Source organism: Canis lupus, chromosome 32 (assembly GCF_003254725.2).
Source record: "Canis lupus dingo isolate Sandy chromosome 32, ASM325472v2, whole genome shotgun sequence".
Taxonomy (NCBI): domain Eukaryota; kingdom Metazoa; phylum Chordata; class Mammalia; order Carnivora; family Canidae; genus Canis; species Canis lupus.
Genome location: NC_064274.1, coordinates 362,834 through 377,267, shown reverse-complemented (window position 1 = coordinate 377,267; position 14,434 = coordinate 362,834). Strand labels below are relative to the sequence as shown.

Here is a 14,434-nt window from a genome sequence, read left to right as displayed (position 1 = left end):
TCCTAAAGAGTAGCTAATTCGACCTTGCCTTAAAATCCTATTTTCCTTGGTCACCTCTGAAAATATATGCCTTGCTAATCATTTATGCATTTCCATTTTCTCATCTTAGAATACTTAATCTTCTTTCAAACTCTTTCAAGATGCTACCTCAAACTCCCAAATGTTGGTTAATAAAACCTACTAAACCCTCAATTACTTCATGAAACATTTTTTTTCTTTAAAGAAGCTGCCTTACCCTGTTAACATTCTGAAGCACAGCCAGTTCATGCTCTCAATCCCATATATCTTAGTGTCAGAACATGGAATCTATGATCATTCCAGCCCAGTGTACTTTCCAGAGACCATAGTTCCTCTGCCTTCTCACAAAATCTCCTGTTTCCTTGAGGATCAGGCCATCTGTCCATACCACCTCTTATCACTCCTCATTACAGTTATGTTAACAAAAACGTGGTTACTACTTTGTCCACTGAAAACATTGCTGGCATTTTACTTAAAATCTTCTTTCTCTACTTTCTACCGTCACTCTTGATTTCAAAGACAATCCATCTAATATCTGGACTTCTCAGTTCCTTGGCCTCATCTTCAGAGAGAATTCTCACTCCATTACTAAAACCTCCCATCTTTCCAGCTCAAGTATTCCCAACATATCTGTTCTATGATTTCTCTGAGATTTTCAACCCATCAACAAGTTTTCTTTCTTCCTTTTTTGAAACCCCCTCTGTCTTTATTTCCTTCCCTATCTAGTTTATATTATACAGCTGTTCATTTCTTTACTCCGTAGATAACATACTAAGTTCTTGTTTTACTGTCTTTTCATAGCACCTCCTGAAAAACACACAATCCTGTGAAAAATTAACTGCTTGGCTTTTTATCTATATCACCTAGGCAGCTGAATATTGGAAGGAGTGGGGGGACAGAATCACTTAATCAAGCGGTGCTGTAAAATCCAGTGAAAACCCTCAAAAAGGGCCTTTATCCCTGCCTGGAAATCTTCCTCATTACAACAGCTAGCTCTCCTATTCTCCAAAAGACTTTTTACCTACTCCATAATTCTCAACTATGTCCTTCTCTTTCATTCTTAGCATATGACTCTACTTTCGTTTCAGCTCACTATCACCAAATCTGAAAAAGGACCTACATCTCCACCTGTGCCTTCCCTGTTATGATGGAAGATGTGCCTCTTTTCCGATCTTAAAAATAAACTCCTACCCCTAGTCTGGATTACATTCCTTCCTCCTTTTTTAGGTATTATGTACCACTGATTAACCATCCTTTCTCTCTCGTGTACCCTCCTCCTTTTCAACTTGCTTATACTGGTTGCAGTCTCTCTCACTTTAAAGAAAAGATTCTCATAGATTAAAGGAGAATAATCTGATGATCTCCATAGATGCAGAAAAAAATTCACTAAAATTCAATATTCATTCATGATAAAAACTCTTAGCAAAAATCAAACTTAAAAAATCAAACTTAGGGATGCCTGGGTGGCTCAGCGGTTTAGTGCCTGCTTTCAGCCCAGGGTGTGATCCTGGAGTCCTGGGATTAAGTCCCACATTGGGCTCCCTACATGGAGCCTGCTTCTCCCTCTGCCTGTGTCTCTGCCTCTGCCTCTCTCTCTCTCTCTCTCTCTCTCTCTCTGTGTGTCTCTCATAAATAAATAAATAAAATCTTAAAAAAAAATCAAACTTAATGGTGAGACATCAGCATTCTTATCAAAGTCAGCAGCATTCAACACTATTAAAGATTCTAATTAGAGCAAAGAGACAAAAATGAAAAGTGGTACAAGAATTAAGAAGAAAAATGATTACTTTTATAAGCAGAATATACGATTGTCTACACAGAACGCCTTACAACTAATGGTTTAATAAGATGGTTAGACATAAGATCAACATACAAAAATCAAGTAGTGACCACTTTGAGAATGTAATGGAAAAAGATCCCATTCATATGGTAACAAAAACTGTTAAGAAGCTAGAGGTCAATCTAATAAAAAAAAGGTGTAACACTCTTGCTCAAAATTATAAAACATGACTCAAAGATCTAAAAGAAGATCTGAAAAAATTAAGAGATAGACTTAGGTTCACAAATGAAAAAGTCAATACATACAGATGACAATACTCCTTAAATTAATCTGTAAACCCAGTATGTTTCCAATCAAAATTCCAAAGGGGTTGCCTGGCTGCTCATTGGTAGAGCATGCGACTCTTTTGGGGTTTTGAGTTTGAGACTCACACTGAGTGCAGAGGTTACTTAAAAATAAAATATATATACACACACACACACACACACACACACACACACACACACACATATTTACACTTAATATATAGAACTTGACCAGCAAACAAATTTCATTCAAATGAAAGAACAAAAGGAAATGGCATGCTAAGGCAATTGTGATGAGTGCTTCATAATTCATTCAGATGACCAAAATATATTTCTCAGATTTATTTGATCTTCATCCACAGTTCCTGAAAACACTTCAGAGCCATAAAGGTGAAATGGATATACTGCTATTAATGAAGGTGATTTTGATCTACCTCACTGAAGGGCAGGCAGGACCAACCATGTGACCACAGAGTTGGAACTTTCAGGCCCCCCAAAATACTCCTCCCACCTCTGGGGAGAGGGGTAAGGCTAGAGGTTGAATCATCTAATGCCTGATGACTTAGTCAATCATGAATTTTTAATAAAGACTCCATAAAAACCCAAGACAGTTTTTCACTCCATCTTTTCAGAGAGCCTCTACACTTAGGGAACCAGAACGCTTCCACCACATGTCATTGAGCTGGGACTCAAGCTTCTTGAGGATAGAAGCTCCTTTGTTTTGTAAATTTGATACGGTGAGCATTTATTACTTCTATAATTAATAAATAAATTTTATATTAAAAAGATTTTATTAAGAGTACCGTTAGAGTCATCTGTTCGGGTATAGGGGTCTTTCATGACTGTAAAAATTTATCATGGGTTAAATCTTATTCTTATTTGCACTCTAGGTCAGAGTAGCAGTTACTAGTTAAGCTGTACCAGTTTTGAGGTAAATGTGCTGCCAACCACAAGCATGTGAGGCTGGGTCTTATCACTGAAGGAGGCCATTCAAATGACTTTCTCAGAGAATCCATATCAAAATGACTTTGCTAGAGTTCCCGCATAACTATACGGAAAGTATAATAACTTTGTCTAGAATATATTTTGATGTGAGAAATCTGGTCCAAATTGTCATTTTTAATGAGTCAGTTTCTTCTGATTTTTATTTTTATTTTTTTGTAAAGATTTTATTTATTTATTCATGGAGACACAGATAGAGGCAGAGAACAAAACACTGCTAGCATTTGGGCATATTCCCTTCCTGTATATCTTTATGGGGGAAGTACTAACTATAATTTTTACTGGTTATAAAAATTCATTATAGGCATTAGAAGATCTCAAACTTCAGAGTACTTAAAAGGTCACGTGGGTTGATTCTGAGTGTATTACTAGCGGGACTTAGCAATCTGTTATTTTCCATAAGCCCTACATGATTCCTGTTCAAGAAGTTCTGCATCAAACTTTAACGTGGGGCATCTGGGTGGCTCAGCCAAGTAAGCATCTGACTCTTGATTTCGGCTCAGGTCATGATCTCTGAGTCCAAATATAAGTCTTTGTGGACAGCTTAGATTTCTTCTCAGAAGTAGAATTTTTTTTTAAGGATTTTATTTGTTTATTCATGACAGACACAGAGAGAGAGAGAGAGAGAGAGAGCGAGGCAGAGACACAGGCAGAGGGAGGGGCGGGCTCCAAGCAGGGAACCTGACGTGGGACTCAATACTGGGTCTCCAGGATCACACCCTGGGTTGAAGGCGGCACTATACCGCTGGGCCACTGGGGCTGCCCCCAGAAGTAGAATTTTTGTTCAACAGGTATAAACATTTTTTTTTAAGGTTCTGAATATATATTGCTGAATACAGGGCAAGTCTTTGGAAAGCAAGTTATTCATTTGAAATACATGTAATTAAAATGCAATTATTTAACGAAAAAAAAAAAAAAGAAGCTCCTTTGTTCAGGACCTCCCCCTATTTATCTCTTCACCTGGCTGTTGATTCATATCCTTTAATAAGCCAGTAAACAAAAGTGTTTCCCTGAATTCTGTGACTTAGGTCAGAAGCACAGGTAACAGCCTGGGCCTTGACTGTCATCTGAAGGGGGAGGTAGAGGGTAATTTTTGTAGGACTAAATCCTCAACCTGTAGAATCTGATGCTATCTATGGGTAGACAGTGTCAGAACTGAGTTGAATTCTCAAATACCCTACTGCTATCTAACACTGGAACTGGATCCAGGAACCAGGCAGTATAGAGGATTTTTCTTGTAAGAGATTATGAGGTACAGTTATTTAAAAAGTGTGGTTTTCATGGAGAGGGAGACAAATGGAACAGAGCAGAACTCAGAAACAGTCCTTCACACTTATGGACACATTACAAATCTCATACCATCATTCAAATGCAAAACACATGTTAATTAAATATAAAAGACAAAATTGCAAAGCCTTTAGAAGAAAATGATGAAAACTCTCTTTACAACCTTGACATAGAGAAATTCCTCCCACGTGTGCACTCTCTCCCTCTCTTAAATAAATAAATAAATAAATAAATAAATAAATAAATGAAAATGTAATCTTAAAAAAGGCCAATATACATGATTATGTTAAGAATTTAATAGAAATACTATAACTAGATGAGAAGATAATTGAAGCATGTATAATTAACAAAGAATTAGTATCCAGAATACATAAAGAACTCTTAGTAATCAACTGGAAAAGGAAAAATAGGGCAACCCAGGTGGCTCAGCAGTTTTAGTGCTGCCTTCAGCCCAGGACCTGATCCTGGAGACCCGGGATCGAGTCCCACATCTGGCTCCCTGCATGGTCCTGCTTCTCCCTCTGCCTCTCTCTCTCTCTCTCTCTCTCTGTCTCTCATGAATAAATAAATAAAATCTTTAAAAACAAAAAAGAAAGGAAAAATAATCTTACATTAAAATGGTCAAGCAGGTAATTCAGAGGAGTAAAAGACAAACCAACCAACAAAATCAGATGGCATAAACACCCATGAAAATATGCTAATCTCATTAGTTTATGAAAAGTGAAAATCTCAATGAGATATCATCTCATACCCCTCAAACTGGCAAGCAAGGATTGACAAAAAAGTGAAGAAAAAGAAACTTAAAAAAATACTGCTGATAGATGTATAAACTGAAAAAAACCACTTAAAGCCATCTGGTAATATGTGGTAAAGATGAAAAAAGTATAATTTTATTTGTAGATATACAGTGTAGAGAAACTTCATATACAAGTAGACACATAAGGACCATTTACAACAATAGTTTGCTAGCAAAAATAGATACAGCCTAATTGTCAACTCAATTAAAAAAAAAATCACGGGCACCTGGAGGGCCTGGTGGGTTGAGCATCTGCCTTTGGTTTGGTCTGTGATCTTGGAGTCCTAGGATTGAGCCCCATGTCAGGCTCCCTGCTCAGTGGAGGGTCTGCTGATCCCCCCTCTCTCCCCCGACTCATGCTCGCACGCGCTAATAAATAAAATCTTAAAAAAAATAGATCATAGAATATTCATACTACTGAATAATACATAGTACTTAAAATGAATAAACTAAAGTAATATGTATCAAGGCAGCCCCTGTGGCCCAGCAGTTTAGCACCACCTTCCGCCCAAGGCATGATCCTGAAGACCCAGGACTGAGTCCCATGTTGGGCTCCTTGCGTGGAGCCTGCTTCTCCCTCTGCCTGTGTCTCTGCCTCTCTGTGTCTCTCATGAATAAATAAATAAAATCTTAAAAAAAAAAAAGTAACATATATCAACATGGATAAATCTGAAAAACATGATGTTGGATAAAAACAGCAAGTTATAAAATTATATTCAAAAGTATACTTTTTATCTAGTTTAAGAATGTGTAAAATAATGCTATATATGGTTTATTAATATATGATATGTGTGTGTAGAATCACACAAATACATGTTAAAAGTATAAAAACAGGGGCGCCTGGGTGGCTCAGTTCGGTAAGCACCCAACTCTTGATTTCCACTCAGGCCATGATCTCAGGGTTGTGATATTGAGCACTACATTGGGTTCCATGCTCAGCACAGAGTCTGCTGGGATTCTCTCCTTCTCCCTCTGCTCCTCTCCCCACTCATGCACTTTCTCTGTCCCCACCCCCCAAAATCTTTTTTTTTTTAAAGTATAAAAACACTCACTGGATGGGAAAACAAAATCAAAATACTATAATTTTAGAGAAGAAGGCAGAGTAACGGAACAGTTACATAAAGGACTTAACTATCTGTGGCATTTTATTTCTTTAAAAAAATCTAAAACATGTATAGCAAAATGTAAATAATAGAACTGGACAATAGGTACAAGTGTTTCTTACATTATTTCTGTTTTCAGTATGTTTGAAACATTTCATGTCAACAAAAAATTGAAGAGGCTAAAAATCATTTCCTATTAATTTCCAGTTCACATTATTTCTGTTTTCAGTATGTTTGAAACATTTCATATGTCAACAAAAAATTGAAGAGGCTAAAAAACATTTCAATCTCCAGTTCCTATTCACCTCTCTCTCTTGACTTTTCCAAATTCTTTGTATGCGTTTTCTCTACTATTCTATTTTCTCACTTCTAATTCACTCCTCTTAACACTGCAATATGGATTCTGAGGCAATCATTATACTCAATTGCTCTCCCCAAGGTCATCAATGATATCCATGTTATAAATCCCAAGGTGCAGGGACACCTGGGTGGCTCAGTGGTTGAGTGTCTGCCTTCAGCTCAGGGCATGAACCTGGGATCTGGGATCGAGTCCCACATTGGGCTCCTTGCAGGAAGCCTGCTTCTCCCTCTGCCTGTGTCTCTGCCTCCCTCTGTGTCTCTCATGAATAAATAAATAAAATCTGTAAAAAATGTATTATTTTAAAAAATCCCAAGGTGCATTTCTGCCCTTGTTTGACATCTTTGCAGCTTCTAACAATGCTATCCCACTCCCCAGACCCTCCTACAGTGATTTTCCTCTCTTTCAGCCCTCAGTCTCTTTCACCAAGACTTGCTCCTCTATCTCTTAACATTAGTACAGCTTAGGTTTTGTTTGAGCACTTCCCTTCTCGCTCCTTACTCATCCAAACGGACTCATCTAATCTTTAACCTCATTTATCTAATTTTGTTTCATCTATCATTTATATTGTAAGTACTCAAATCTTTATCTTCAGGCTGCCCTTCTCTCCAGATTAATATAGCCAAATATCAACTTCAACTATATTATTCAATTTGCTAATCTCAGTACAGTCAATGCAAATAAACATTTTCTTCTCCAACCTTAGTGCTAGGTTTTCAGATCAATCTCTCATTGATTATACACACAAGTACAAATGCTGAATTAAAAAAAAAAAAAGTCTTGTTGGGACACCTGGGTGGCTCAGCGGTCGGGCATCTGCCTTCAGCTCTGGGCATGATCCTGGAGTCGCGGGACTGAGTCCCACATTGGGCTCCCTGCATGGAGCCTGCTTCTCCCTCTGCCTGTGTCTCTGCCTCTCTCTGTGTCTCTCATTAATAAATTAAAAAAAAATTTTTTTTTAAAGTCTCAGGAGCAATAAAGAATTGAAAGTTTAGCAGGCTAACTCTGATAAGAAAATGAGTATTTAGAGAGGTAAACAAGTATAAATACCTTTTGGCTGGAAGTATATTTCTCAATCTTAAAAAACCTAAAACTTTTATTTTGATAGACTGATGGGGCAAGGGAAAATAAATCAAACCCAAGAGTATACACAAGGTGGGAAAGGAATCTAATTGCAAATTCTCCACTAATAAGCTGAGACTTCAAAGGGCTATGTCCTCAGGGTGAGAATAACCAAAATTTTTCTAATCCTTATAGATCTTAGAGCTTGGTTTTGAATTGCCTAAGTGGTCTAGGAACTCTCAAGCCTTAAACCTGGACTAAGTTGATCCCAGATAAACTGCACTCCCAGGGCCTGGCAGAAACAACTATGTTTTCTCTAAAAGAAATTATCTCCACCCTAGGCTTCAAATTCCTATGAATAATTCTGTTAAATAAAACATAACACATAATCAAAGATAATCACACATACAGAAAACATTATAAAATGTATAAGAACCAACAGAGCAAAAGTTCCCGATCCACAAAGACCTGAAATACTGGGACCACTAGACACAGACTATGAAAAATTTGTTTCTTGTGTTTGAAGAAGTAAAAAGTTAGTTGAAAATATCTGCAGAGAGAGGTGCCGGAGTTGTGCAGTCGGCTGGGCATCTGACTCTTGGTTTTCACTCAGGTGGTGATCTCAGGGTCGTGGCATCAAGCCCCGGTTCATCGGAGGGTCTGCTTAGGATTCTTTCTCTCTCCCTAGCCCTTTGCCCATCCCCCTGCTCACACGAACTCTGTTAAATAAATACATACATACATACATACATACATAAATGTTTAAAATAAAGAAAAGAAAAAATATCCGTAGAGAAAAGTAAATTATAAAAAACTACACAGCAAGTTTCCTAAAGAACCAAACAACTTCCAGAAAAGAGAAATTAAAAATTCAATGGATGTACGTTGACTTAAACTTACCTTTCACAATATATTAAGTCAAATCATGTTGTATACCTCACACTTGTAGGTCAACTGTGTTTCAGTAAAAATGAGGGAAAAAGAATCTCTCAATAGACATGTTTAACAGCAGATTAAATATAGGTGAAGATGAATAGTTTATTTTTGCTTTTGTCATCAAAATAAAAAGCTTTTGCACAGTGAAGGAAAATCAACAAAATTTAAAAGGCAACCTACAAAAAGGGGTATTTGCAAATGACATACCTTTAAAGGGTTTGTTTCTATAAAGAACTTATAAAACTCAATATCCCAAAAAAGTAATCCAATTACAAAACAGGCAGAAGACACAAAGAGATGATTTTCCAAAGAAGATATCCAGATGGCCAACAGACACATGAAAAGATGCTCAGTATCACTTATTATCAAGGAAATACAAATCAAAACTATAATGAGATTTCACCCATACCTGCCAGAAAGGCTAAAATCAACAAGACAAAAAAACTACAGGTGTTGGTGAGGATGGGAAAAAGAACACTCCTACAACTGTTGGTGGGAATGCAAACTGGTACAGCTGCTCTGGAAAACAGTATATACGTTACTCAGGTTAAAAACAACTACCCTGGGATGCCTGGGTGGCTCAGCAGTTGAGTGTCTACCTTTGGCTCAGGGCGTGATCCCAGAGTCCCAGGATCGAGTCCCGCATTGGGCTCCTTGCAAGGAGCCTGCTTTTCCCTCTGCTATGTCTCTACCTCTCTCTGTGTGTCTCATGAATAAATAAATAAAATGCTTAAAACAAACAAAAAACCACAACTACCCTATGATCCAGCAGTGGCACTACTAAGTATTTACCCAAAGAATACAAAAATACTAGTTCAAAAGGACACATGCACCCCAATGTTTTTATTTATAGCAACATTATCTCTAATAGCCAAACTGTAGAAACAGCCCAAGTGTCCATTGACTGATGAATAGAATAAGATGTGGTGTATATATATATATACACACAATGGAATGTTGTACTCAGCCACAAAAAGGAATAAAATCTTGCCATTTGCTCCACATGGATGGAGCTTAGAAAAAGACAAACACCATATGTGGAATTTAAGAAACGAAATAGATGTTCATAGGGAAAAAAAGAGAGAGGCAAACAAAGAAACCAAACTCTTAACTCTAGAGAACCAACAGCGGGAGGTGGGTGGGTGGATGGGTTAATAGGTGATGGGGATTAAGGAGTGTACTTGTGATGAGCATGGGATGATGTATGGAAGTGCTGAATCACTATATTGTACACCTGAAACTAATATCACATAGTATATTAACTATCTGGAATTTAAATAAAAACTTAAAATAATAAATAAGTGTAGGTGAAGAAAGAACTGTTGAAATAGATAACAGGTCAGAAGTAATAAACCAGAATAGAGCTTGGAAAGACAAAAAGATGGAAAACACAGAAGAGAAAGTAAAATAAAGTGAGAGTCAAATCAGATGACAGAAAACTTGATTCTGAGTTTAGAAAGATAGGAAAAAATGTAGCAGAGCAGTATTTGAAGAGAGATAGCTGAGATTTTCCAGAAATGATGAAAGACACCAACCTAGATTCCAGAAGCCTAACAAATTTCAAATAGGATAAATAAGAAATCCATACTCTGCAAACCATAATGAAAGAAAGAATATAATGAGTTCTCATTTCTCCCTCTAATGGCATTCCCTAGAAGTTAACAATTTAGTGAGCACAAAAGGAATCTCTCTAAATCAATCTCATACTATACCTCCATCACTGTTCCCCTCCTCTGTAATAATGTCCAGTAGTCTCTCAAAAGCATTTTCAAAAGCAACAATTTTCTGGATTGCTCCATTGCTTCTGGTTAGTGCCTGCAGTAGTAATACACCCTTATGGAGAAAAAAAGATAATGTTTAGTAGAGAACAACTTTTATAAGACATTTAAAAACCACAGATTTTAGAAGTGCAGAAATTTCACAGAGGTGAGCAGTATGCCTCTCTAAGATTATAAATCTCAAAGGGACAGGGCCTAGACTAGAATCCATGTTTACCAACTCCTAATTCCATTTCCTTTTCACTGCACAATATAAATATGCAACAATTCTTACATATTCATCAATCATTACTCAGCTTTAATCATGGCCTGAGAAAGCTGGGCACAATAGTGTGTCTCAGAGATGCTTTTGTATGTGCTTCACAATAGCAATGGTATGAAATTGTGAATTCAATAATATAAATCTACAAACATCATCACATTCTAGAACAGAAAATTCTATTCTCCTGTAATTATCTGGCCTCTAAATGCCCAAAACTTGATTCTAAGTCAATAGAAAAAAATAAAATAAAGTAAAACAATTCACAGCAGTCTTTGCTTCTGATTCTTAGTTTTTCTTAGCTCCCGTAAGCTGGATTTAATTTATATATTCTGCAACTTCTTCATTATCATTCAAGAAAAACTTGCTGTTACTCATTTCTATTTATTTCACCATTAAATAACAAGTATTTTGTAATAATACCATTTGCTGATTCTTTGAAACCACATTTTTTATGAAAACCGATTTTTTTTTTTGAAAAATGGTATTTTTTAGGGGAAAAAAAGGCAGATACTTGACAAAAAGAAGAATAGCAAAAGAGTAGTTCGAAAGTCCTAAAAAAGGCAAATTAGCTTATTGGGCAGATAAATATTCATATAAGACAAAAAAAAAAAAAAATTTAAAAAGCCCATGGCCTTCCAGACTTGTTCTACTCATTTTCCTGACTGCCAAGTCTCAAAAGTGAGATGAAAAAAAGGTAAAAGGGGTTATTTTCAGATGTCAAATTCTCCCACTTAATGCTGCCAACTCAAATTTAACCACTAACAAAGGGGGGAAGGAATGCTGTAGAAAGAACACTAAGGCTGAGTTAGATAAAGTGGGTTTTAAAAATGGTTGTCCTAGGGCAGCCCCGGTGGCCCAGCGGTTTAGCGCTGCCTTGAGCCCAGGGTGTGATCCTGGAGACCCAGAATTGAGTCCCATGTCGGGCTCCCTGCATGGAGCCTCCTTCCCCCTCTGCCTGTGTCTCTGCCTCTCTCTCTCTCTTTCTGTCTCTCATGAATAAAGTCTTTAAAAAATAATAATAAAAATAAAAAAAATAAAAATGGCTGTCCATACTAGTTGTGCAACCTTAACTAGATTACATAAATTCTGAATCTTAGGGATGCCTGGGTGGCTCAGCGGTTGAGCATCTGCCTTTGGCCCAGGGCGTGATCCCTGAGTCCCAGGATTGAGTCCCACATTAGGCTCCCTTCGTGGAGTCTGCTTCTCCCTTTGCCTGTGTCTCTGCCTCTCTCCTTGTCATGAATAAATAAAATCTTAAAAAAAAAAAATTCTGAGTCTTAGTATACCCATATGTAAAACAAGGATAATATCTTTGTCATAGGATTTTTATTAGAAGTAAAGGAGATAGGGCCGCCTGGGTGGCTCAGCGACTGAGCATATATGCCTTCGGCTCGGGGCGTGGTCCCATGGTCCTGGGATCAAGTCCCGTATCGGGCTCCTTGAGTGGAGCCTGCTTCTCCCTCTGCCTGTGTCTCTGCCTCTCTCTCTCTCTCTCTGTCTCTCATGAATAAATAAACTATTTAAAAAAAAAGAAGTAGTAGTAGTAAAGGAGATAAAATAACTTCTATGGAAGCTACCAGGTTTATATGTAAATGGCACTTATATTTTTTAAGTTCTCAATACACGTTTATTTTTTCTGACTAAAGAGATACACTGCTCTAATCAAACATACCCACTAAAACGCTATTAAGAATGAAAAGTATGGGCAGCCCCGGTGGCTCAGCGGTTTAGCGCCATCTTCAGCCCAGGGCCTGATCCTGGAGACCTGGGATCGAGTCCCACATCTGGCTCCCTGTATGGAGCCTGCTTCTCCCTCTGCCTGTGTCTCTGCCTCTCTCTCTTTCTCTCTGTGTCTCTCATGAATAAATAAATAAAATCTTAAAAAAAATGAAAAATATACTCATCGGTCATTTAAATTTAAAGTGAACACCAAATCCTTATTTAAAAACTGGTAATTAAAGGCATTTATCTGTTTATTCTGCTTTTCATGTATGAACTATACTTCAGAGTAACAAATTAGACTACTTGATGAAGTTCTTCTTTGCAGAAGATTATAGCTTAATAAGTGTGAAATAATGATAGAATTATAGAAATCATTGTTTTGCAATAATGATAGAATTATAGAAATCATTATTTTGCAACTCTCAACAAAATAACTGATTAAAGCAATGACTATTAATGAATGATCAGATAGAACTTATAAATCTGATGTAAGGTTGATAGAGGATTTATAATGGAGAGATCCAAATCAAATCCACTGATCACTAAAAATGAGACAGCCAAATATTACGTTTCCTTGTGTGTTGCAAAATTAAGTTCACTGTATCATCTAGGAAATATCTCAGCAAAGAGGTGAACCAAAACATAATCAAGGCCTTTAGATAAGTTAGCAGACATAACAATCGGATGTAATGTGAGAACCTTATCTGGACCCCGATCTGAAAAAAACCAACTGTAAAAAATATCTTGGACAAATGCAAAACCTGAATATGAAATGGTTCTTATTGAAACTGAGGACTAAGACATCATGGTTAACTTATTATGTGATACTGGCATTATAGTTCTATCAGAAAATATATATATAGCATGTATACTAAAGTATGTAATGGCAAAATTATATTGCTTGTTTCGATGCTTTTAAACATTCCAGTCATAAATAAAGGACAGTGGTGAGAGGAGGGGTAGATGAAACAAATATAACAAAATCTTGAAAACTGATAGGTTTAAAGGGCAGGTTTGTCTGTGTTCTACTTTTGTGTGTGTTTACATTTCTCATAATAAAAAATTCAATAACAGAACTACAGTCTATCACCTAGAAGTAAGCTGGTATCTCCTAGAGTTTTTCAATCTTTTTTTATAATTTTTAAGCACTAAGTATCCTAAATAAATAGGATAGTGTCAGTGCGCCTATAGTAAATGACCAACTAATTCTCTAATCCAGATAAAAATTAAGGTTTAAAATATAAAACATGGGCCTAAGAATCTTTAATGATATGCACCTAGGGAGGCTACTCAATGGTGACAACTATCATTGAATACAACTAGAAAGTTGGTTAAAAAAGCAAAAAGAAAATACTTTTTAAAGAATAAAAAAGAAAAAGACATGGGAGTGGAAAAAGGTAGTATATTGTTTCAGGCGATCACAGAGTGCCAATAAGAACCATCAGAGGTGCCGTTTAGTTGCCTCTGGTTTCTGGTGTCAACTGAGGTGTATTATGGTATGTTTTATTACATAAGGTTATAAGAGTAATTATCCACAAAAAATTCAAATGAACATGTTTACTAAACCCAAGAAAAGGTGGCAGTAAAACATAAAAACAAAGAATCTAGAGGTTAAATCCAAAATATAAACTTAATCCCTAATCTTAAATTAATGAAAAGCAACATAAAAAGATAATCTTTTTATCTGTGTCAAATAAAAACTGAGAAAAAAAGTAGGGTGCCTGGGTGGCTCAGTCAGGTTAAGTGTCCAATTTTTTAGCTCAGGTCTTGATCTCAGGGTTGTGAGTTTGAGCCCCACATTGGGTGTGGAGATTACTTAAAAATAAAATCTTTAAAAACATTTTAAGGGACACCTGGGTGGTTCAGAGGTGGGGCGTCTGCCTCCAGCTCGGGGTGTGGTCCCGGAGTCCCAGGATCGAGTCCTCCATTGGTTTCCCTACATGGAGCTGGCTTCTCCCCCTGCCTGTGTCTCTGTCTCTCTCTTTGTGTCTCTCATTAATAAATAAATTAATTTTAAAAAAAGGC

General features: G+C 36.9%; 1 protein-coding gene across 3 annotated transcripts in view; it reads right to left on the bottom strand.

Annotated features, from left to right (window-relative positions):
• USO1 (USO1 vesicle transport factor) overlaps nt 1-14,434 on the bottom strand; it is an 89,870-nt gene that overhangs the window by 30,258 nt on the left and 45,178 nt on the right. For all 3 annotated transcript variants that reach the window (XM_025427774.3, XM_025427781.3, XM_025427792.3), the window contains one exon: nt 10,360-10,480. In XM_025427774.3, the coding sequence (XP_025283559.1) occupies nt 10,360-10,480 (121 nt within the window). The remainder of the gene's footprint in view (nt 1-10,359; nt 10,481-14,434) is intronic.